We start from the raw sequence: 27,059 nt of genomic DNA on the forward strand, positions 1-27,059 counted from the left end.
AGGGGCGTCCAATCTTATCCCCAAAAGGCTGGTGTGAGTGCAGGTTTTCATTCCATCCGAGCAGAAGCCACTCCTAAGTCAACTGTTCAACTGATTAAACAGGTGGAATCAGGTGTGGCTTCGGCTTGATTGGAATGAAAACCTGCACTCCCACCGGTCCGTTGAGGATAAGCTTTAACACCCCTGGACATGGGTCATAGAATCCGTCGCACAATGAAACAAACACAACACACAGCTGACATTTACTCATCAGTTGGACAACATAAATGTGATTTGTTCACCAATTGGGGTCTGTCAGCCAGCGTGGCAAGCTCCATCTGTTATCAGCAGTTAGTACCTATGACAACATATGCTGGCAAATATAAGCATGTCATATGGTAAGGTCATAAAAGCACTAGCATCTCAAAAGCTCAGGAGACCGAGTTGTGATTTGGCGGCTGAAGATGCTTGGCTGAATACTGCACAATTCTTTTACTGAGAGATTTCCGCTGTGGGACCGAGACTCTGATGATGAGTAACCAGTGGAGATGGGAATACTGTAACTTGCTGGAAATTTGGTGATGAAGTAGTTAAAATCTGGAAGCTCTCATTATGAGATGCTTCACTAAGATTGTGAGAATCACTAGGGAAATGTGTGTATGGGTTGTTGATTGGAAGTTCAAGGTTCAAGACCCAGCACTGTCAAGCTGCCATTGCTGGGCGCTTAAACAAGGCCCTTAACCGTCTCTGCTCCAAGAGTGCTGTATTGTGTCTGACCCTGAGCTCTGACCCAAACCTCCAAAGTTAGGGTTAGGGTGAAGAAAGAATTTCTGACAAAATAAAGGCTTCTATTCTATAGTTATAAAGAAATAAACTGTAGATCTACTGATCCGATAGAAGCGTTATTAAAACCGAAAGTGTGTATAGTGCTTCCAAAAAGTATTCACACCCCAATAATTACAGGTACTGTTTTTTTCCTAATCCTTTTCAAGTAACTTTTTTAAAAAAAATAATAATAATAATTCAATAAAATATTTAAATGTCCTCAGAATGAATTAATAAGTATTCACCCCCTCAGTGTGAACAGTGTTTTCACAGCAATGACAGATTTGAATTGTTTCAGATGTCACTATGAATTTTGTGCCTTTTGCTGCTTTCATATATTTCTTGCACTCAAATTTCTGCCAAGCTGGAGAATGTGGGTGGACAGCAGCGTTCAGTTTTCAATGTCAATCCTAAAAAGTCTTAAGCAATTCTAAAACACAAACCTTTTTTTCAAATATCTTTTAATTTTTTATTTCAACGCTGTGCTTTGGTTCATTTATTATACAACATAGATTTTCACCCTTAAAGACAAACATCTCAGACTAGAACAGTCTTTTTTTTTTTGCATACATCTGTCTACATCTGTGCTTCCTGTAATGACAAGCTTTCTGGGTTCTCTTGAGGAAAAGTAGCCCTAGAGCACGATGCTAGCACCAGACTGCTAGTGATGTTACATACAGGAGTGATGTTACACTGTGTTGCACTGTATTTGGTTTGCTCCAACACTGTGCCTGGGCTGCAGGCTAAATGGCTCAGTTTTAGTTTCCCAGACCACAAAATCTTTTTCCAAAAGCTCTCAGACTTTCTAACATGGGCTTTCTCAGAAATAGCTTCCTCCTGGCCACTCCCTCAGAGGCCGGATCTGTGAAGAGCTGAAGTAATGTTGATGTCTGCAACGGTTCTCTTATTTCAGCCAGTGAACTCTGCAACCCCCTCAGTGTTGTAGCTGGACTCCTGGACACTCCTCTGACAATTTGTGTTTTGTTAAATGGATCTGTTTTTCTCCAAACAACCTCATAACATCTCAAAGACAGTTCTTTGGCCTTCATGACAGCAGGACTGATCTAATTCTCATTTTAGCTGTGAGACCTCCCAAAGTCAGAGCTCGTTATAAGAGCATACAACTGAACGCAAACGGATTTAAAATGAACGTGTTCATTTGAGCTTTTAAAAAAGTCTCAGTTTAGATCACTAAAAGAGACGGGTGAATACTTTTCAACTGTGCCGTTTTCAGACTTTTACTTTGTTAAATAATACATTTAAATACTTCATTTCTTCAATTTCGTTCTAACATTCTAATATTAGATGTTAAAATACAGCAAAAAGAAATAATCCCTGGGCATTGAGTACTTTCTGGAGGCAATGTATGAATTCATTTTGAAGCCTTGAGATCTGCAAATGGCAGTGAAGAACCAGAATCTAGTCAATAGCCATAAACGCTCCTTGCTGTATAAAACCTGAGACTTAAAACAACTTCCTCCACAAGGTTACTGATGATATAAACAGGAGAGAGGAAAGAGGGGAAAAAAGACAAGCAGCTAGCAGTCTCAGGGTCACAGAATTCTACCAGGCAATAAACACTAGAGTGTTGAGGAGGCCTTGGGTTCTTGCTGTCAATTTCTTTTACCTCTATTGGGAGTATTTCTCTTCTCAACACTGGGTTCGTTTGAAATTTGAAACATAAAAGCCCATATACGCCGCACAAGTCTTCCTAAATCATTCAAACCAAAATAATAGAGCTTGTTTCTTTGATGTTCTTTTTTGAATAGCTGCTGGTAGATTCTGTAAATGTTTGCAGAAATACAAAAATCTTTAAACACAGTGGATACTGAAGTGGATCACTGCAGTACTGCTGCAATCAAGAAGACCTGGCCCTAATGTAGTACTGAGACATGCTGAGGCAACACACCAAAGCTGAAGTCTGTTTATGTGTGTATACGTGTGTGTGTGTGTGTGTGTGTGTGTGTGTGTGTGTGTGTGTCTGTGTGTGTGTGTAGAATCTTGGGTAAAGCTCAAACTGATCTCATTTCTCTGAAGCACTGAACTCCTTAATCTCCTCAGAGGATAAGGGGAGGGATGGGATGGGTAGAACTACAATCGCACACAAAGCGCTTGCACCACTGTGTGTTTGTAAGCGCACAGACCAATGGGCCCACATGTCGATGCTTATACAGTACTAAAAGCAAGAGGAGTTGCTGTTACTTAACTAGATTTTAATCCTTTAAACTCGATTCTCAAACAATGATGCTTGAAACAAAAAAACTGCAACCCTACAGCAATCATCATAAAAAGTACTGATAATTCTAATTCTTCTAATATTCACCATCACTACTGCTCATGGCATCAGACAAATGAGGTTAGTCGAAACTATGAACAATACCTAAGGGAGAAAGGGAGTAAATACACAAAACGGACGAGCCGCTCGACGAAAGGTAGATGTCATGGCCTGGTTATGGTGAAGTGGACTAAAGAGGTTAGAGCAGGCTTAGTGCTTTATCAGCGGGTTAACTGCCCACTTCACATCCGTGCTTGCTCAGAGGCGAAGGTGTCACTAACAGCCAGGTTACCGTGTGGGTCAATCTCATGTCCAGCCGCTCACGTTTTCTCATATACACCTGAACAGTCAGTCTGCTTCACCACTGGACAACATCTTCAGAGTAAACTGATATTAAGGCAGAAAGTGTGCAGATACAGGCGAGTATATTCACCAAAATCCTTACAGCTGCTGGCCTGTATTTTAAAGTGTTTGCTTAAGAATTTACTGTTTATTGATTTTTTGGTTCGGTGAAGAATGTCAAGGCTAATTCAAAGAGCAAACAATTCCCCTTTTACAGTAGGTTATCTTATCATGGCTCTTTCACAGGTCCTCTTAATTTGTTCTCGGTAAATCCTAAGGATCCGATAGCAGGGAGTCCAAATTTCAGGGGCATTTTGGAGGTTTTATGGATCGACCTTTACTCAGCATTTCTGAAACACACCCAACCAACTCCTCATAAAACAATCAAAAAAAAAAAAAAAAGAAGAAGAAGAAAAGAAAGCAGGGCCTCTGCTCGGTGTGGTAATGCACACAAAGCTACATACCCACCCAGTTTTACTCACTTACACAGGATAGAGTTCTGGGAAGACTTTAGCAAGTTCCAGAGGACGTGAACAGCGAGTTCACAGCTTGGGATACACACCTGGGTGCTTACACTCCTGTAGACTGTACACATACAAACACACCTCATTAGCAGTAAGCAGGACCTAGCTGTCTAATTGCATGCACACAGAGACACACACACAATGATAAACACACTCACAGAAGCATGCTCTAAATCACAGCAGGCCACCATTCCTGTGAACAAAACAAATTGTTAGCTATCTGTCAAGCAAGTGAGCCCATGTGTATAATAATTAATTCAAGCTCTTCTTATTTGAGGGTGGCGTGGAGGGGTGGCAGTTAATAATTAAGCAGCCATTGGCCCTGACTCAGTGGAAACCATCTTCTCAAGGACCCAACACCAGTAGCACACCTCTGAACACACACACACACACTATTACTCCAAATCAGCCTAACTGACTATAGACTGATTGAGAATATTTATTCGCTAATAAGTGTCATTAACAGATACATTACTCCATTATTGGTAGCAGATGAAAGTGACTAAAAATAGGATATAGCAAATAAAAAAAAAAAGAAAAGGATCAGGGGGTTGTCTAACTCCTATTAAAGGAGAAGAAAATGGCAGCCCATTTATTTGTTTCTCTTTTCTCTTGCTCTCTTATGATTTATCTTTTCATCTCCTAACTCTCTCTCTCTCTCTCTCCCCCGCTGTACACTCCCTACAATAACTTAGCAAACATACTCACAATCAAATAGAATGCACACTGGGAAATGTCATATGTTAATGGCCCTGCATTTTTAATAGTATTTCCATTAGGTTATCACATGATTATCATCCTCCGCCTCTCCTTTCTCCCCCGCATGCTCTTTAGTGTCTATGGGAACTTGTTCAAGCTACAACACTTAAGATGCAAGATGCAGAACCATTCCAACTGCAGTACAGACTGCAGAATAGCCATCTGTTCCACATGAATTGCCTCACTGCTCTACAGTCAAGTGCTAACAAACTGGGTGGGATCTGGGAAACTGGAGACACTTGCCGAGTTCTCGGGCTAGCAGCTAGTGCTCAGTATTATCACAGTCCCATATGCTTAAAAATGATTGCGCCACTTCCATGAAAAAAAGAGAAAAAATGACCAATGCCTGAATGCTGTGTCCAGTGGTCTTTATCAGAATGTAACTATTCAAAAATCCTTGTGATTTCATACCTACTGTAAATAGGACTAAGGTTTGCCTTCCACTATTGAACAGCTTCGAATAAACATCACTAAATATAGAAGTAAAGAAAGCTATTGCTGCTGTTCTGTATGGCTCCTATGTATCTGCACTATATTGACACACACTGTTCCATAGATCTGTGGGTGATATTCTGAAAATTAAGCCAATGGAACAACAAAATAAAGATATCTGAACTACCAATTCCACTCTTGTAATACATGATGGATCAGGTGAAAACATTAACCGTTTAATGAAAACATTGTGATAGATGGGAGAACATTCGGTGTTAGAATACAGCCTTAAATGTGTGTTTATGCCATAGGATAGTAGGAAACATATTAGATAGTCAAGCTGCTTCAGTCAGCTCAAATTCATTTCCTACATGCACGTCTTGTCTAAAACAATCACCAATATCGACAGCCACTGTCTCACATTATACAGCTCAATACAGTTCTCAAGCTTATGTAAAAAAAAAACAAAAAACAAAGTTACTGAGATGACGTGTATTCTTCATTCTGATGTGAAGATTCTCTGAAGCTCTTGACCTGCATCTGCACTCGCTTTGCACTGAACTGCTGGCACATGATTGGCTGATTTTATCACGACATGAACATGTGTACAGGTGTTCCTAATAAAGTGGGCAGGCGAGTGTATGCATCCATGTATACACATGCACACACTATATATATATATATATCTATATACCACCACCCCCCATTATCTATCTATCTATGTAATATATATCAACATGCATATAATTAGTTCACATAAATAAAAACAAAAAACAGAACCTGGAGACATTTAGTGCAGGTACATAGTACACAGTAGGCATTAGTTCTTATTTATTAGTATTATGTAATATAACACATAGATTGTAGCACAGATTGTATAGGGCCATTAAGAATTCATGAACCTATAGCTGCCATCAAGTCTTTTCTAAATAAATAAATAAATAAATAAATAAATTGTGAGGGTGTTGTAGTCAGAGTCCCGGACTTTTATTTGTATTATTTTATATGATGTTACACTATCGGTTACCATCACAGGTATACTTCATGTTTAATTATTTTAGTTGTAAATGCAAATGATTGGTTATTTAATTGGGTTTCACAATTTAATGATATAAAGTGTTTTTTGGAATAAAAAGGTGTTTGATGGCTTCAGCAAATAAATATGAAAGGTTTTAATGTACCTAAAATTGGAACAGTTGGATCTCGGTGTTGATAATAAGGGTGTGGGAATGTTTTAAACTTCGCTTTGTCAGTATATCAAAAGAACCTTAGTGACCGACTGAAGATGCCCAACTCACTCTGGGTTTAAGTTACTCTCATTAGAAGATAAATCCAACAGGAGAAGATAAGAATCTGTGACCTGCTGAAACCAGAGGCAGCAACCTGAAAATATTAATGAGTCTCCACCTTCCGCACCTGTCACTCAAACCCGCCGGATCCTTTCCATTGGCTGGCAGTCAGTCTGGAGTTTTCAAAGCTGCTTTGTGTACAGGGTTTGTGATTTGTTTTCTGGAGCTGTGGGAGGTCATCTGTTGGCAGTTGTGGATGCAGCAGTGCACCAAAAATAACTATTTGTTCCTGCAGTTCAAAAGCAACAGTAATAGGTCTGCATGTTATTAGCTCCTCTGTACTGTACATTCAGTCCCATTTAGACTGTTGTGAGGAATATCCGAGGTGATTAACATCGGCATACTGTACACATTTGTGCAAAGCCTCTATGTTCATTTAGTTTGTCAGCTATTTATCTGAAGCAGCACTCCTTGCAGGACCCACTTTAGAATGAGTAATAAGCAGTCACAGAAGAAGGTTCTGCCCCTCTATTCAAAAAGGATTGCAAAGCTTTCAGCCGGAACGAGCGGGCCAACGTTCACTTGCCTCGCCTCCCGACATGCTCACTACTGCATTGTGCCACACGTTGCCTTTCACTGCTGCTGGTGAAGCTGTTCGGCGTGTTGGAACTGTTTGCCTGCATTCTAAAAGATTTCAATAAAGCTTAATAATACTAGCAGAATAGTGGAGCACGATGTCGATCGCAGCTCAGAGCGGGTTTGAAGACAGAATGGGAGGAGAGAAGGATAAAATGTTCGGCCCGGAGACGTCGGTGAAAGCCTGCTCTTAAAAGCACATGTATCTCTAATGTTATACATTTCCTCTAGCAAGGAAACAATCAGACACCTGTCATTATGCAGCAGGAAGAGCTATTACAGAACATCAAACACTGCTCTCAGCCTACCTTGATGCATACACTCACTGCAGATAGCATAAGCCTATAAATGCCTGTGGTTCTTCGTGATTAGTGTGTGGTGGACTGCGTGCTTTACTGCAGGAAAATAGTGACTGATATGAAAGGCAAATGTATTCAATAAAAACTAACCAGAGTACCCTCAATAACATGCATGTACAGTCAGTGAGGTGTTTAATGACTGTTGTTGACAGCAAACGGTGCATTCCTAGGTGTTTATTAGCCTGAATTATGCCCATGCTTTATGTGCTGAGTATGAACTAAGTACCTAGTGTAATTATTCACTTTTACACTCAACCTCCATTTCTTTGGTCCATTGGGATGCTTTTCAAAATCATGTTGTTATTTTTTCACTGCCTGCTTTACCCTCACCATCACCATATTCATTCTCTCTCTCTTTTTCTAAGCACACTCACACACCTTGAGTACGTGAATACCTTTTTAAAAAAAACAAAAAAAACAAAAAAAAAAAAAACAGTTGAGACCGCTGCATGTCTCAAGGTCACTTAGAGGTCACCTAAAAGCCTACGGGGTTAAAACTAATCCGCCCATGTTTCAGAAAGAGGTCATTCAATCTAATATATAAAGCTATGCATCAGGTGTAACAGAATACGTGTTTAGCGACTAGCTTACAACGCTCAAAACATTCACCCTCCCACTTTATTTAGAACACCTGTGTACCTGCTCATTCAGGCACTTTTCTAAGCAGCCAACCACATAGCAGTAATAAAGTGCATAAACAAGTCATGCAGATACAAGTCAAGAGCTTCAGTTAGGGTGCACACAATGGCATGGACAGAAAAAAAAAATTAAAAATCCAGTGAGCACAGTAGTGTGGGCTGAAAGGTCTCAGAAAGGCTACAGTAAATCATACATCCACTCTTTACAACCGTAGTGAGCAGAAAAGCATCTTAGGATCCACTACAGTACATGCTGAACATGCTTGAGGCACATGGACTAGAACAGCTGAAGAGCTCACAGGCTTCTACTCCTGTCGGCCAAAAACAGAAATATGAGGACACTGGCCTCACGGAAAGCTGAAGATTCAGGTCTTTGCACAAATAAGCAGGTACAGTAGTTGTTGTTCTAGTAGCAAGTGAGTGTACGTGACTGTTTATGAGACATCTTCAAGCTGCATCACTTTGGGTACAGTGATGGAGAAAAGCTTTCGGTCAGCTCGATCTAGTGTTAATTTCGTCAGACGAGACGAGACGAAATATGTTCGTCAACAACCTTTTTTTCATGACTAAGACGAGACGATGACAAGACTGCACCACTGTCCAAAAATGCTGACTAAGACTAAATTAATATGCATTATTGTTGACGAAAAAAGACGAGACGAAAATGTTTTGTATAAAATAAAAACTAAGATAAAATCTCTCTTCATTTTTGTCTACAATTGTCTCTGCTTTTTCATCAGCTGTTACGCCTTTAAAATATTCACAACGAGTTCGCGGCTTCGCGCTGTTTAGTGTGTGCGTAGAAACAATTCATCCACACGCCGCTCAAAAAAAACAAAAAAAAAAACTCCTGAGCGCAAGTCCACCCCTGGTCTAGTCAGGCTTTTTGTGTTAAGTTATATTTCCTGTCGCTGCGCAGGCTCTTTTATTGTACATGACAGCTTATGTCCCGATGACCGGTCTTTGCATTACGATTAAAAGCAGTATCAATAAAGTAAAAAATGTGATGTTCAGTCAAGTTCGAGTGTATGCACTGTTTAAACGAGTGTTCTCAACTTCTCACTGATACTTTTGTGATTCGCGGACTGTAAATAGGTTGTATTTTAGGCCCACAGTAAAGTAGGCCTATTCTTTTCAGTTTTTCTGAGTATATTTATTTTATTTCTGATTTGAACAGAAACATGAGACACAAGGCAACCAAAACAGTTTTAAAAACCTTTGTAAATTAAGTTGTCAGTCGGAGTCTGTTGGGCCCCAGCTTTTGAATTGTGTTGGTTAAAATAAAATACTCTTCAGAACAGGTTAATCATTTGTGAATGTGTCTCCTAAATCAGAAATTCAAACCAGACACCTTTAACATTTGCATTCAACAAAAGTCATTCAACAAGTGTATTTTGTCAGGTAATTATGACATTTATAACCAATGTTTGAGATATGTGTAATTAGTAGAAATATAGTATATTTTTACTAAAACTAGACTAAAATGATGAGACTTTTAGTCGACTAAAACTTGACTAAAAAAAAAAGAAGATATGTGAATGACTAAATATGACAAACTAACAAGGACATTTGGCACAAGACTAAGACTAAGACTAAATTAAAAATAGGTGATGAAATTAACACTAGCTCGATCACCAGCTGATATAATGGTCTGTTTACATGAACCAATTGAGGTTTTTTTAGCTAATTACATTAAATATACCTTTAAATCTATGGGAAATTGTAACAGCTGGTTGGTAAGCGTTATATAATCATTAAGAGCATTATCAGAGTTCTGATCAAAATCGTGTTCCCAGAAGATTCCTGCTTCTCTCAGAGTTTCCGCTCATCTCATCTCTGGTTTGTTCATTAGAGTTCTACATTTTGGTGAAGTCATTTTTTTTTGTGAGAAATGTCAATACAATTCAATTCTCATTTTGGAATGTGGAGCATGTGATTTCTTTCAGAGAAAAAGGCACCTAATTCTTTTTGCAATTTTTACATTTTCCTCTACAGGGAAACGCCACATAATAAAGACATCTCTGTATTATTTTTTCCTAGTGACTGAAATCAAGATTATTATTAACATGCAAATTGATTAATTTGTATTCTGAGTGTTCCTGTGAGAATAAGAAAACAGTGGGTGGGAAATTTGACAAACAGATGAATTCTTTGGTGATTTACTAACCCTGAAAAGATTTGAGTAATTGCCTTTTTTTATTCTTTCAACCGCACCTTAGGGCTGTATATTTAATCGGACATGCAAACTCTGCGCCTCTTATCTTCTAGAAACGTGCCAATCAAGAGCATATTCAGTTGTAAAAACAACTCAACACAATATTCCCATATTCACAACAAAATAAACAACTCCACATGAGTGCTGTTAGGAATTCAAATAGAGGGACCCCAGGGGGGGAGTGCTGTGCATTTGCAGCATGGTGCGTACCCTGTGCTGCTATAACCTGTTAGTTAAAGACTGGTAGGATCCATGTGTCTATGTGTATTGTTCAATCCTCCCCCAAAACTGAACAATAAGACAAACAGCCTGTATTGATTGACGCCAGTTTGCCTCGCACCGCCCCGACACGGAGCGACTTCGGGATCACGCTGGAATACTGCTAGACATTTCCATTCATATAACTCAATAAACTGATATTCATTAATATGCTCCATTGTTCCTTAACCGTGTGTTCACAGACCACAGTTAATTAATACATTTAGCCCCGGTTAATGCAGATCATATTCATATTTCCCGTTCAAAGATTACAGACTTTAATTGTGCTTGATTATATCTGCTTAGACCTTAGTACCTAGAGGCGCTATGGAATTAATGAGGTTCACTGAACTAGCAATTTTAAACAATATCATCATTAAACAAAATCAACAAGCAAATTGTTCCAGCAAGCTGGTAATTCACTGTGAGCTGTTAGAGTGGTTCTTGCTCAATGCATATTAGAATGTATTTAATGTATATAAGCTCGTCTGACTCTTTCTTTCCCCTCTGCAGAAAGCTATATTTTCTATAGATTCTCCTCCACCCTTCCTCCTCCACTCCATCTGCCAATACCCTCTCCCTCCCCCTCCTATTTCCCTGTCTCTCTCTCCTGCTCTTCGGTCTCTCTTTCCCTGGACGTATAGGATTGTGGTGTGGGGGAAGCAGCATTAGTATTTCATACAAAGCCTCACCAGACAAATCCTCAGTGTCAGTCTTCACAGTTTGGGCACAAAATTAAACACTAATATATATTTCACTGATATTTTTCTCTGGGGTCAGGATATGTGCCGCAAGGTGTTTGCGTTACTCTTCAAAGCGTCATTGAGAACTACAGAAGAGCTAGGACAGCTACCGCTTATCCATTCACTCTTCTTTCAGACACGATAAGATATCCGGATGTACACCGATCAGCCACTAGCAGTAAAACGGCTCGGCCCCTTACAGTACACTTGACCCTTAGTTCTGCTTTCAACATGTCAACTTCACAAACTGACATTGCACTTGCGGTCTAATAAATCTCACCCCTTGACACAGAGGTCACTAACAAGATAACGTTCTTCACTTCAACTGTCAGTGGTTTTAATATCAAGGATGGTTGTTTTGTCTGTTAAGTAATGTCACCAAGAACATCTGTAATAATTAGGCATGATTTATGATGCTTATGACCGCACATAACACCGACACCTTATTTTAATCTAAACTCCTTGCTTTGTCCTTTGTCACAAGCATTCGAAGCTGCAATGAGGCATCATTGTAGCAGGTCACATGACCACAACATCTACAAGCCACAACATACCTAAAACCCAAGAAGCATCAATATGATTTGGTTTCTGGGGAGACGACAGAAAGAGTAATCCCTGGAGCATTTTTATACTGATTAGAAGAAGAAGAAAAAATACAATAAATATTTTCCCCACAGGATATGACAGAAAATTTACCAATGTGTCAATACGTATTTAATACATCAACTTGAGTTATTTTTACCGGCATAATCTTTACGAACACATGCACATCAAAACACGGCAGATTCGGATGGGACCGAAAATCACAGAGATTCAAGATTTCCCTGAATCTAGTTCAGTTTGAATATGGTTTGTTTTCCTTCTATGCACTGTCAGATCCCCATTGATAACTGAGTGCACTATGCCAGGTGTAGCTGTCACTCATAACTGATTGCTCTGTACGTCAATTCCAGAGGCATCCTCAAAGATCAGTTCACATGAGAGGCCCCTCACCTGAATGGTTAAAGACAACTCTTGCTTTACTCTCTGGAACCTAGATACAAGACGTTCGGTTACTAAGAGCGAAGTGCAGATCTGTTAGATAATAACTGTGTATTTGAGATAATGGAGAACCAAAGAGAGAAGCTTGAAGTCACTATATGCCTTCTAACATACATGGTTGGTTCCTACTTTATCAGAACTTAATCAGTACTTTACACAGAAGTAAAGTAATGACTTGTAATTTAATAACATAATTTAACTTGGAATATAATTGTGCTGCTATGATGATCATTATTTGTAGTCAAGGGCTTTGACTGAAAAACTAGTGTTTGCTATGTTTTTTTTTTTAATCACAGATATAGCTCACAAAATACTTATAAATGTCACTGAACTTGGCACTAATTTACGTTCTGCTGAGCTCTTCACACATAACGAGACTCCCTGTGACAAAGTGACCAGAGACCATACATTTTCAATCTGATCTGGTGACGTCCGACGCCATGAGCGCCCATGAACTTTGGCGAATAGATGTGTGCTTGTCTAGGGAGTTGGGAAAATTTAGTCCAAAGAGTGCAAAGACAGCAGAGTTGATATACACTGGTACATTTTATATACCAACACTCATCCCCCAGAATGTCTCATTTTAGCAGCAAGAAAACTAATTTGGAATGCTAGCTGTGCAACCCACTGATAATATGTTATTACTATGGTAACCAGTAGTAGGAACTTCTACCTGCGACTTCATATTACGGTGACTTGCGGCGATAAAATCCGAGGAAAACCAACATCGCTTAAACAATAGACTGTTTCCTTCAGGCTTAAGAACAACCGCTCTAGCATTAAAGCGCCTGCTGAACAGAAGTTAAAATTGACCATGAAGTGAAAGCAGCTAAAAGCAGATCCTTGATGGCTATTAACACATACTCAAGTGAGATCATCTCTGCCTTCCCTTAGCACATCACAACTGTGCTTAATACATGATGTAAAGATTGTTAATTTGATTTGGTGAACAAGCAGCACGCACACCGTAGGATCCAGGCTCAGTTGGAGGAATTTAATGGAAATATTGGCAGATAATAATGGAGCAGAGAATGTCTTATTAGAGTAGACATCTTAAAGTAGAAATGTGTTGGCACTACTTCCCTCCATGTTTAAGCCCAGATAACTACGCATACATACAGAATTTAAAACTATTGATATAATTAGTATCAGTGTTAGATTAGTATAAATCTAGCAACAAGGAAAGTGTCATTATTACTACTAATTACTAATAATAATCATGATAAACATAGCCACAAATGTGGATCTGAGGTGTCCAAGCACAACCCTGGTGGCCATTTCTTGGCTATGCAGACCTATAAATATACTATGAAATGTAGTGACAAAAGCTAAAGCTAGTTGTTGAAAATGTGTGTTGAAAGCTAATCAGAAAACCCCCATATTTTCTTTTATGTAATACGGTGATGCAATGGCACCAACACGTTTAATGCTTGTAGTGTTTGGTGGGGTTGAAAACAACAAAATAGAAATGTTACTGTTTTTGAGTAAACGATCGTTTTAAAGTGCTTTGTCTGTGTGAAGTATTAATATACTGTACGCGTGTGGGACTGAAGTTTTAGCAGCCAAGCGGGTGGTCAATAAAAGAAATCTTGAAACAAGCTTAAATCAGATGCACCTACATTTATTTACGTTCAGTATGTTATTTTACTGATTTTTCTCTTAACAATAGTACTTTTACTTGAGGAACCATTTTTGATACTCTAACCACCTCTGACAAAAACACCTATAACTATTTAAATTATTATGAAAACACTTTCTTTTTTAAATAATATTGCAACATTAAAGCCCACATTTTGTGTTAATTTCTGGATTGTAACAGCTAAAAATAATTAAAAAAAACCCATCAAACAGTTTAATAAGGATTTCAGAACTTTTCATTAACTAAACTAAACATTAAGTCTTCGCTTTCCTGACGTTTTTTTTTTTTTTTTTTGGTGAATGAGGAGATATAGTGAGAAATGTGTTTCAAGATTTAATTCAATTTGAAATGATGCATATTTATGCATTGGAAAAGGCCTGGATATGGATATTGATCACTCTAATTAGGCACTTGTAGCACATGTATTTGTCAACTGATACTAGCAGGGTCTATTTAACTTAACAAATTTAGCCACTGAGTTTGTCTGCCTTTACTACAACACTAATTGAGTGTCTAATTAGGATCTTGGAGTTTGCCAATGAATTAGTCATTAAATGCAAAGATTTAGGTCACTGGGTCACCTTTATTATACTGTACTGATTAATATATATTTTGTTTTCTATTGAGACAATAAAAGTGTTTAAACTGAATATATCTGATTGGTTGTGTTGGCCAAAGAGCGGTCAATAATGTTTGATTTGCTTTGCTGTCATGACAGGGAATGTATGAAAAAAACAGGCCAATCTGCCTTATACCAAACAAGAAAAAAAATAAATATATATACATATGTATGTGGAAAAAATAGATCTATAGTGTCTACAGTATGTATATATGTGTAATATGTATACACACACACACAGACACACACACCTCACTTTAGGCACCACATCTGTTTCGATTAATATTTGAATCTATAGGAGCAAATAGGCTTGTTCGTCTGATCACTGGAGAAATAAAGAGACATGATGAACAAAGGGCTCGTCACTTGTACTCTGAAAGAAGCCGTCTCCAAGAAACTGATGTCTGGGTTTCTGCTAAGAACAGAAGGGTTAGAAGGTATCAAGCATCAGCAGATGAGTGTTATGAGGAGGTTGGCTTCTTTATTCTCTGTGGATATCAGTCACTCTCAGCCTGGAATCTCCCTGCAGCACTGTCTGAATAATCTTCCCACTTCACCTCACCCTTCCCTCGCTCCTTCCCACTTCTCTTCCCTGCTATTCTCATGTGCACTGAACCTGCTGGAACTGTGAACCGGAAGCAGAGAGGGGGAAAGTGTTTGATCAAAATCGATTCACTCGCACCACACCTTGGCTCTCATGCTCACCGTGTGTGTGTGTGTGTGTGTGTGTGTGTGTGTGTGTGTGTGAGAGAGAGTCTGCAAGTGTACGTCAACGTGACAAAAGCATCATGCTTTGGCATACTGCTTTATTGGCTTTCATTTCAGAGGCCATTACTTCTTTTTTCCCCATAAGGGGTCAGATAGTTTCTATTAAGATTGAGATGAGACCAAGTTAGAACTGACAAAGAAAGTGAAACCAAGCAAGATGGAGAAAATAAAATAAAAGGAAAGAACGCGTTAAGAAGGAAAGTGTGCGCGAGCGAGGACATCGCTGCTCTTACCATCGTCTTCTTTGTGTGTGTTTTGGGGACTGAGCATTCTCTCTATGTTCGTGGCTGGGTTCAGGTCTGAGTGTGCGCTGTGGTGCTCAGTTGAAATCCATGTGGGGTCGCTCATATCAAACTCCTCACTGCTCACTGAACTCTCATCCTAAAGAAGAACAGGAAGAGAGAGAAATGCAGAATGGATGAGAATGTTTTGAGAGGGAGAGAAAACTGATGGAAACAGACAAGTTTGTACACGTTTCTACACAGTAGTGTTCAGTAAACACCTTCCTGTCTGTACTCACCTGCACCTGCTTAGTTGGTTATATATAAACAAAATAAATTATATCATCAGCACAAGTCTGATATAAAATTAGTCAGAATAATGTTTGATTTCAGCGCGAGACATTTTTACCTCTGCTCTTATAAACACGCAGAATTTTAGCAGACAACCTTCAAATTTCAGACCTTTGAAGCATCTCAAAGAGCAGAAATGGGTTCGATGTTACGTTAATTTGCATTTATGGCATTTGGCAGACTTTCTTATCCAGAGCGACTTATTTTATACAACTGAGCAATTGAGGATTAAGAGCCGTGCTCTGGGGGACAGCTTGGTGGACCTGGAATTCGAACCCGCAACCTTCTGATGGATAAGCAAACAACCTGAAATAGCACATCCACGTCACCAATAATGATGTCACCATTGGTGTCAGCGTGTACTTACAGTAGAAGGTATAAATGATTATTAACCATTATTGTTTTTTTGGAACTTATCTAAAAAAAAAAACTACAAATAAGTCATGAGTGTCTACTTTAACATGAAGCATTACAATTCACTGATGAAAATTGAAACCTGCAAAACAGGCATAAATTCCATATTCTTTATATGATTTATTAGTGAAGAATCACAGAAAGTGCATCACAAAATGCCGTTGTCTATGCTCCGATGTATATCCACATGGTCTTCCTTCTGTCCTGCGAGCTGCATATATGGTCATTCACTCCCACCCACATGAAAGTGAAAACCACCTGCTCCTGTAACGTTTGTTCCTTTTAAGTCCTATGAAGATCCCAGTCCGAACGCGCACATCTATGGCAAGTGTCTCAACAGGTGGTCATTAAGGAAAAGATGCACACAGACCCACCCACACACACACACACACACACACACACACCACTACAAACCCACAGAGCCTACAAGGCTATAGGGCTTGGCTTCAGCTGCATGATGTGATTATGAGGGCAGTGCATATGAAAGAGAGATCAAGAAAAAAGGTTGAAGCACAGTATGACCTTTTTGTGACGCACTATGCAAGTGGACTGAATGCATTTCTATTCTATATCCTGAGATGGTAGATGGTGAATGGTGCCTGAATTACTTCCACAGAAAGCTCCAGTCAAGATCAGATATGCTGCTGATAAATACGAATATGAAAAATGTCTTTGTGAGTGAGTGTGTGTGTGCGTGCGTGTGTGAGTGTGTGAGTGTGCGTGTGCGTGTGCGTGTTCAACTAATTTTTTTTTTTTGAGGATTGTGAAATGAACAAGACTTGGAAGCGCAGCACTCTCAGTAATAAGGTCCAAAGTGCACCAGCATTTTTAAGAAATGAAAAAACATTGTTACTTTGTCTTTTAAGTTTTTTTTTTGTTGTTGTTTTTATACATTTCATTTCCTCCATGTACAATCCTCTCTTGATTATTCAGTCTTTCTCTTTCTCTCTCTCTCTCTCATCTTAATTTACTCGCTCTTAATCCAATATACAATATTACACAGGAGACATTTCGGGATTTAGGAGGACAATAAGAGATTAGCACAAAATGCTTCCCAAACAGATCTCATCTACTGAATATCTGCATTATATATGAAGAATTTCAGCATGCTTCTTTTTATCTGGTAACACGTTCCAATAAGAGTCGACCATCTGGCCTTAGGTGATATGAACCAATGCAGAGGTTATAATGAATAAAGCACGTTGTTCTGATTGAATAATGGTTAGTTCACGTTAAGGGATGAGCAAGAACATTTAATGCATCTATTAAAATTTCATCAGTATGATAAACATCACTAAATAGTACTAAGGCTTTATTCACTGTCATATAACTTCATATACTGTAGCTCTACCCAGATCTGACAATATTCAGAATAATCGTTACTGATCTCAATTATACATAACTTACTAAAATGGGTTTCATTATTACTGTTATTAATATTATTACCGCTACTGCCATGGTGTGTTACCTAAACACATTTGTTCACTTGTAAAAGAAGTATCATTAATGCGATACATCCGTGCGCACTGAATAGTTCAGTTTAATCATGGCATCCAACCATCACTAGTCAAAATGCATCTATTCTGTCCAGCAAGGGCACAGACATGAGAAACAATAACAGGCAAAACTCTAGAGGGAGAATTTAAACCGACAGACATTCATACAAGATTTGATATGTATGAATATCAAATCTTTCAATCTTGCATTCGCGGAAGAGGAAATGAATCAGGCTTTGTCACAGCATTAACTTTCCTGTAATCGGTACAGAAACGAAAGGAGCCATCAGCTCTTTCATACGAATCGTTTGGAGACGAGACGTGGTCCTTCTGAATAGGCCATAAGAAACAAGGACGCCGGTGTGCTCAAATACAGAAACAGAAACATTCTGTGAGGGAAAAGAATGGAGAAGAAAATTCTAATAGCTTTGGCTTGTGTTAATAACACCTGAAAATAAAGCTGTTTCCATGGACTGACTATGCTACGAGGGAGAACTCAAGCCAGCTGTGTGACCAGATGAGTTCATTTGTTCTAACATTAGGCCTGTGTGTAACTGTGAGGCAAGGGCAGCGTGCAACATGCGCATCTGCTAATGCCCGTCATTAAAAGCGGGGGACCTGACAACTCTGTGACCTATCTGTTTAATCAGATTGGCATCCCCTCAGACCTGCCAGTCAACACACATGCCCTGCCAGCAGCCCTGATTAGGTAACGTTTCAATTGCAACTTGTCTGCATTAAGGATGCATGGTGAGTTTGAGGAGACAAGCGCCATCGAACCTGCTCTGGGCTTAGCGTCCTTCTCGTTCAGGCCACCTCGACTATGCCAATACTGCCTTATCTTAAACAACTGAACATAAATGCTCAGTCTGAGGAGGCAGCCAGTAGAAAGGATCTGTCAGGGCCGCTGAGGTCATTGTTGTGTCAAGAAATCCGCCTGACGTCAGAGGGTTCAGGGATGAGCACTGCTCACTTTAGGAACAAGAGATTCGACACCAAAATAATTTCTTTCCCTCAACAGATTCATCAGGAACATGCATAAATGTTACCAGAGCCAAGATTACAGAAGTTTAGTTTAATCTCTAAACACCTTTCGATTACAAAACTGCATTTAACTACTTCAGCTCTGATCTGCAAAGTAAAGATGATCCAATTTAGAGCTATACTGGTTATCTAATCTAGAGTCTATCTCCCTAACGTTTCACCTCCTCTCATCCCTGTTACTTAATCCTGCCAACCTTTTATTAGTTGTATTGTTTATTAATGACCTTGCTAATGCATGCCACTCATCTCCATGTAGATGATGCTCCTCTTGCTCCGCCTGCTCCCCCGATGAACTGCTGTCTGTATGAAAACAGGGGCGAGGGCTTTGGCCCATGGCCACTCCGCTCGGTCGTAAAACAGTCTGAGGCTCTCTCCTTTCATCAACAAGATTTACGGAGAAGATGTTTTATTGAGGCAGTATTGTACCCACTGGCCTCTTTTGTGCAATGTTCTCTTGATTGGAGGGAATGGGAATGCGTAGCCTTCGGATTCATGGAGGTTTTTCTTTGTGCGTGTACCAAACGGTACCAGTATGAGGAAGACAAAATGTAGAGTGGACGACCTTGGGAGCGGTTCTCCACCCAGCCTAAATAAATATTTCGCTCTCAATAAATTCCTGTCTTCTGTAGATTGTACCTTTTAGCAGATTAACGTTACTTGCATAATGAGCTGCTGTCACTACAGCGCAGTGAGGGACCAGAAATAATCATTAATAATTAATAACTTCATTTATTGAGGTGAACGTCCAGTAGAGAACCAATGGGTACAAACGCAATTGATTCGACATTGAAATATTTGTCAGAGCTATATGGTAGAAGTCTACAACAACAACAACAAACCATGAAAACATGAGAAACGACTATTAATCTATATTTATCCAAACAAAAATGATGCAGTCTGGAAAAGTTTTTTTTGCCCAACAGTGGCCAAAAGTGCGATGTGGCGACAGGCAGAACTGTCTGGTGTCACTGAGGAAGCTTTCAGGGCAGAAGCCGGATCCGTGGCATGGCCATTTTGAAGTTAATCTAGTTAGCGAGCTAACTCTTCCTGTCTGCTCCTCCTCTCATATCTCAAACTTGGCTGCTCTTCTCTTTCTCCCTCATGCGCACCGTCTCTCTCCCTCGATCAGATTTGCTTAGGCTTAAAGTCTAAAAGAAACCTATTGGCGAGTACAATTAAACCTGATAAGTGGTGTATACAGAGTGCATTATAAACTTACACTGTAAAATCAATAATGGTTTCTCAATAAATACATTCAACATTGTGTGGTTTGATGCTAGACAAGTAGGTTTTTGGCACTTGTTATAACATCTTCTTCCTAGAGGATGCAAAAATAAAAATAGAAGTTTACTAGAAATCTTCAAAAGGGCAATATAGTCTTACAGTTTTGTAAATATTAACAAGTAGTTTGACCCTCCTTCCACCCCTCATACACCATTTCACCTCTTTTTATGTATCGCCCTTATGTTTTTTTTTTTCCTTCCTCTCTAGTCTCTACTCCTCCATAATCTCACTCTTATTCACATATAGTCTACAGAGACTGCTGGGACTTAGACACTTCTCTAAAAATAGGGGTAACCAGAGTCTGCTAATTGGCTACCATGGAAACAGTCCAAGAACAAAGCTTGAAACAAACTGCGAACAAGAAGAAAAATCTGACAGAAATGTTTCAAGGTTAGATTGCAATATAACTTAAAAAAAAAAAAAAAAAAAAAAAAAAAAAACTAAATAAAAAAATAAATAAATACAAATATTGAACTGAAAGCACTAAGCGCAAACAAAAGTAGTAAACACGCACACAATGGAGTCAGTCTTGCAAAAAAAAAAAAAACAACTAATAATAATAACAATAATAATAAAAATAATGATCACAATAATACGTCTATATAATGCTGATGGTTTTGGCAAACTCCCAAACTCCATGACTGAGGCACTTGAGGTGCTCTCTCCATTCTGACAGATAAAAAGCTAGTCCTTTTCTGTTTTGCTCTTTTTTTTCCCTCTCTCCATTTGAGAGGATCAATAGCTAGCAGGTAAAGCAACAGCCAAACTGTATCGTTTCAGACAGAAAGGTGAAGGTATTGATATGGGAGACATTACTCGATCAAGATTCGGTGTGAATACAAACACACATGCGGTCAAGCCTAGTGAGGATTAACATGGTGCAGACTGTGAGCTTCCACTAAAGAGTATTGATCCTATAGGAAAACCAGCTGAGAAAAGGCTAAAACACTAGCAGTGTCTCATATGCAGAGCTGCGGCGTCTATTAACTTTGGTGAACTTAGAACATTGGCGTAGTTGCAAATATGGCACGAAACCTGTAGAGTCATTTCACCCTGTGCTTATTCTAACATGCTTTCAATCCCAGACTTCGTGAAATAAGTATAAAAGTAAAAAAGCATTTTATTACATGAAGACAGGTCTTAATCAATGACCGTGACCTTCATTGATTATAGCCGGAGAGGTGCTGCAGCTATTTCTGCCTGCTGTCCCATCCCTGTAACTACACTGCTGTCAGTTACCTCACACTGAGCACACCCGTGCAGTCCTGAAACCAAATCTCTGCACTCAATTACCGCCGCCGCATGTTATTCTATACACAGCCGCTTGTCCTGCAGAACTGAACAAAAGGAAAAGTGAGAAGGAGGAATCGGACCAGAGGGCGTCCCAAACTCCTGCTGCTCCTCTTTCAGATGCTTCGCTCATTCTCTGACTCACTATAGAACATACTGTGCAGTATTGGGCATCATTGAAACCCTCAGGCATGGGCATGTCCATGCATTGAAGTAAAGAAGAATAGAGGGGACAACAAAGCAACAGCACATCAAGGCATGTCCAACCTTTTGCTTTCGCTCTCTGCCTTTTATTCATTATGATGAGAGTCACGAGAAAGCAATTTTTCTAATTGATGAACAATACACAAAGCCACTATTTCACTCAAATATTTTTGTATGATTATATGCAATTTTTCCTATCTCTGCACAAGGTGAGGGATACAGGGAGTAAATTCTGCAGTTAAACCAACCATAATATACTGTAGAACCCAAAAAAATCACTATGGGCTGTATGAATCATCTGGATATTTTCCTGAGCACAAACAGTCTCCAAGATAAATCACAAATTGATGTCTAATACAATTGCATATATAATTAGCTTGCCGTTCCACCCCACCTAACTGCCAGGGTTGGTGGATAAAATATACCAGAATGTCACAAAGTCACAGTAATGGTTGTCTATAAGCAATAGTGACAAGGACCCTGTGTCTTTCCTATGTGACAAAATAAACAGCCAGTATGAGGATGGTTTGATGGCTTTGATCCAGACAGTAGCACAGGGTGCATTCTGGCCATAAGGAACACTCTGAAGGTTCACCTTCATGGGAAGGAAAGAAAAAAAAAAATAAAAAATAAAAAATCCTAGGTTCGGCTACATGGATTCCGCCAAAGTTATCTGTCCACCAACAGATGGAAGCTGAGCTTGTTGCCAGAACATGCAACTCTCCCACTTATTTTGTTGAAGTGATTTAATGAGATCATAAAAAGAAGCCTTGAGGGACTCCGGAAAAAATTGGGAGTGCCGACGCTGTGCTCTCGGGGAAGTGCGGTCCACAGAAACATGCTATTCACTGCTGAAATGATTATTACAAACATCTTTAATACACGCTCTTGCTGCATCCCAGCTATACATGAAGGATTATTCTCTGAACCATTTTAGGTAGTCCACTGGATCCGGAAATGATGCACACAATTACTGAAATGGAGTCTAGATAAAGTCTGTGCTCTAAAGGCTGCTGGAGTCCTTAGAGCACATTCATCCTGCAGGGCCAAAGCCATATGAACAGGTGATCTATTTTGGGATGTACCAAGTACGCGACAGCAGGACTCCCCAGCATAACATACATGATGAGAACAGGCATAAGACAGTAGAAGAAAAACCTGAGCACCAGATGGACAATCCTCAATTCCAGCTGGATGATGTGCCACATGCCCCCATGACCCTCTGCTCCCCAGGCACTAAGAAATTAATTGACGGTTACTATCTTTATTGATGGGGAAACACTCCAAAACAGACCCACTACATGAGAAGAGCAAGCTAGAGCCTGTGCCCTGCTGTCTGAAAAGAAAAGAAAAAAGCACAGTTTTTGGATTGTGGTTTCCAGTCACAAGTAAAAAGGAAGGCATTAACGGTTCTAGTATACGTAACTTCATCTGATTTTACATTGTGTGACCTTGCTGCATCTTATCACAATAAATTGACAGCATTCACCATGACAGTGAATGCTTTAAGGAAAAAAGGATTTGTTCCTAAGGGCCTGTTGGGATTGTGGAGGATGCAGTCATTCATACATGTCTCTGGTCATTAGGGAGAGGCACCAGAGGTAGTAGAAAGATTGGAATTTTAAATTTTGGTTTCTGGGGCAGTGGGAACACTAATCCACCAACATGAACCAGTCTCAAGACGGATTGTTTCAAGACACAATTTACAAATCTGAAAAACTTAGCATAAAGGGGCTTAGAGGGCTTTTGGGGGAACCTCTATCCTTCCCCTGAAGGACAAATTATGCACAATTGTGCTTCTGTCCAGGAAGGAACAAACTTTTTGGGCTAAAGTGACAATCCTGGTGAAGTCTGGTTATTGCCGAATGAAAAATTGGTCTGCAATCCCCCTGCTGCCAGGTGCTACCCTGGGGGACCCTTAAGTAGTGATGGGCTGCAGTTTTGGACAGTGGAGCAGAGTTGTGATGAGCTGAAAGTGCCATGTAATCAGTCTGTTTGGTTTCATGATTCGGAAACCTTCCTGTACAACAGCTTCATTTGTCACATGAAGCACTGCATCATACAAACAGCACTTTGTTGGAAGGTCTTCACCTAAATGCACTCGCACAGGCGTGTGTGGGCTGCCTTCGGCTGTTCTGAGGAGTGAAACAATCGCGTTTCTAACGCACGTCTCTTGCGAGCGCTGTGTTTATGTCTGTAAAACTACCTCTGACGTGAATGGAATATTTCACATCTTCAGTCCATTTCATTATCTCTTAAAGCTTTGCATTTCCTAGGAATTGGAAAGCTGACATGTCATAATTAAAAGATCCTTTCTGCAAAACAAAGGATGTAAACAGCTCTTCAGAGCTTGCAGCCTTTCCTTTTACATTGTTATATGGAGGCAGTGTATCATTTCCCAGAATCGACTAGCCTGTGCCCTCTTCTTTTTCTTTAAATATCATAAAGGATTGCGAATTCTTAAGCACCTGATGCGTGCAAACTCTCTGAACGGGGTCTGTGCGACACGCCGTTCTCCTCCGACTTCAGCACACACGGAAACGCAGTAGAGAAACTTGCTGGGAAGATTTCTTTTGTTCGCAAATAAGGAGTTATTGTCACTTAAAACATTTTAGATCATGTAAGCGTGAACACATTTATCAATGCTTTATTGTCTCGTGCAGTGATTTCTCTAATTTACCGTGTCAGGAAAATGCCTGAAACCTTACAAATCAGACGACTGTATATGTAACATGATCTCTGCTGAAGACATAAAATCTTAAAATCAATTAAACAGCAAGGAAAAGCACATTGGGGGGGGGGGGGGAATTAAAAATTCAACACGTCAACAGAAGAGACATGGCCCAGCGTACATATTCCAGACAATACAGATTTTGTAAATGGCAAATATTGTGCTATTTAATACACCAGGTTAATGAAATAACATCCACAATTTTGTGTGAATGATTAACATCAATGCGGTGGTGTCTACAGAATACACGCTAAGGTGGTGTTGTGAGGTCTTAAGTGTGAAGCAAGGAATGTGCAATGTTGCCTCAAGGTCTCTTCTTTGTGAAGGTGTGACGAGAGCTCGCTTCTCAGTGCTCATGGCGATACTCTGCTTTCACTCCAAAACACAGGCATCGATGCTTTCATCTCTGTCAACAAAGCAGCCGTGTGGCATGAAGACACTGGCTTTTTGTTCTGTGCACCTGATTCTGCGTCTGTCAGTCAGTCACTATTTTAGAACGTGATTTACTTCAGCCAGATGTAATGGTGTGTTCGGTTGCTATGCCGACCATAAGTTATTGACAGGTGTTGAAACCGCAAGGTCTCTGGAGAGAATTGTGTTTAAGTGTTGAAGCAGGTACAGTAACTAGTGATAACAGCAAGTTAAGATACAAATTAGGTTGAAAACTTTTTATTGAAATCCAACAGCATCACACTGTATTCCTCACAATAACAACCACAAATCGATTGCTTAATGCTGCATGTCTGCTACACACAGGCACACACACTCTTCAACCATAAACACACACTTTCTCTCTCGTACATTCACACACATGCTCTCCTTTTCACACAGATGCACATACAAACACACACACTCTCTCTCTCACCATGTGCAGACACACACTAACAATCTCTCTCACAGTCTCCCTCTTCCTCGCTCTCTCTAACACTCATCCTCGCACACAGTCGCTACCTCTGAAAGTTTCTCACACACAGTGAAAATATGAGAGAAAGATTGATTGAGAGAGAAATTGACTAACACACTCTCTAACACACCTGTTCTCTAACTCACTCTCTACCCTTCACATAACCTCTCTTTTTTACAGTCTCTCTCGCTCTCACACACTGAAGCTCTCGTACAGTTTCTCTCACACACACTTTCTCTGATACATTCTCTCTCTAACTTTCACATAACCTCTCTGTTTTTCTGTTTTACAGACTCTCCATCACACACACACACACACTCCTCGTCACACACACTTTCTCTCATACATTCTCTCTCACACACACACACACACACACACACACACAGTGGAAATGTGCTACCATGAAGTAGTCAAGTTCTACAGTTGCTGGAATCTGCACTCTAAAGGGTTTCTAGCTGACAACTTGCAGGCAACTAAAAGCATTGAACCCTGGGAATGATGCGTGTCCTGTGTCCGAGTGCATCATCATGCTGAAAGTGTCAGTTCACTTGCAGATTATCTGTAGCTATAAAGGGGGAAATCCTGTGCAGCAGTGAAGTCCAGATTTGCCCTGCCACTCACATGAACATCAGGAACATTGAGTGTACAAGAATAACATTACTACCACTGCTTGAATGTACTCCTGTTTGTGGCAAACTCTGCTCCGCCCACAAGGAACCTGACTTTGTCCACTGGGGCCATTTCCTTTTTACCAAGCTTTACTGTTCTTTCCTCAAGACAACACACTAATTTCCGATTTTACTTTCCTACATGTGAATCACGGACAAGAGACTTTTTTTGTCACAGCATTGCTAGTGACTTCTATGTTCCATTTTGTGTCTGTCCTGAACTAGCTGTGCCTGCGTCCGTCCTTCCAGGATTTCAAAATTGCACGCACGAAATTGAGATTTCTCTGCAGAATTTCCACAGACTCTGGCCAAGACGAGTCATGTGACATCATCGCATACGTTTAGCCAAATCCCACTTTGATTCATGTCTGTCAATCAAGAATACAGCCATCGTAAAAAAAGTTATTAGAACAGTTGCAAAGAAGAATCGTGTGCTTGCAATTTTGACCATTCAAGTAATTTTCCGAAAAAAAAAAAAAAGGGGACAAAAACAAAAAAGCTTTGGAAAAAAGTTTCAACGATATCAACAAATTTTGACCAACAATCCCCTTAAAAGCTCTGAAATCCTGGAGGCAATGATAAAGTTACAATGGGCAGTCAGCATCATCTGGATCGCAAAAGTTAGCGATCATGTCAAAGTCAAGAGTTAATAACTTGTTTTCCTCATTTCACTGCTCTTTAATACGCTAAATAAATAAATAAAAACAAATTTAAACATTATTGAAAAAACACCCAGCATAATGGATGTAACTGCAAAAATGAGCCATGTTCCATTTCACAGCTGGCTTATAAAAGCCTGCTAAAATGTTTTCATTGTTTTTGCTTAGACCTTCAGCAGAAACACAAGATAAATCACATCACATTTTTGCCTCGGTCGTAAACAGATCTGCGAGTGACAGGCGTCTGCTCCGGACTCCAGGTGAGAAGAAACAAAAACACAAGCCGTTGTGAACATCGAGAGGAGAGGCGTTTTCACCGAGCAAATAATGATGTTCTCACAACGCACGTGCACTAATTTCATTTCCCACAGAAGTTCTACAAACATTTCACCAGAAAGTGGATTAGAAAAAAAAAAAAAAAGATTCTCTTGGTGTCACTGCTAACATAGTGT

At 39.7% G+C, this 27,059-nt stretch overlaps 1 protein-coding gene across 2 annotated transcripts in view; it reads right to left on the minus strand.

Moving 5' to 3' along the window:
• nol4lb (nucleolar protein 4-like b) overlaps positions 1-27,059 on the minus strand; it is an 85,912-nt gene that overhangs the window by 26,905 nt on the left and 31,948 nt on the right. For both annotated transcript variants that reach the window (XM_060894164.1, XM_060894166.1), the window contains exon 5: positions 15,575-15,722. In XM_060894164.1, the coding sequence (XP_060750147.1) occupies positions 15,575-15,722 (148 nt within the window). The remainder of the gene's footprint in view (positions 1-15,574; positions 15,723-27,059) is intronic.

This window comes from Tachysurus vachellii, chromosome 19 (assembly GCF_030014155.1).
Source record: "Tachysurus vachellii isolate PV-2020 chromosome 19, HZAU_Pvac_v1, whole genome shotgun sequence".
In the NCBI taxonomy this organism is placed as follows: domain Eukaryota; kingdom Metazoa; phylum Chordata; class Actinopteri; order Siluriformes; family Bagridae; genus Tachysurus; species Tachysurus vachellii.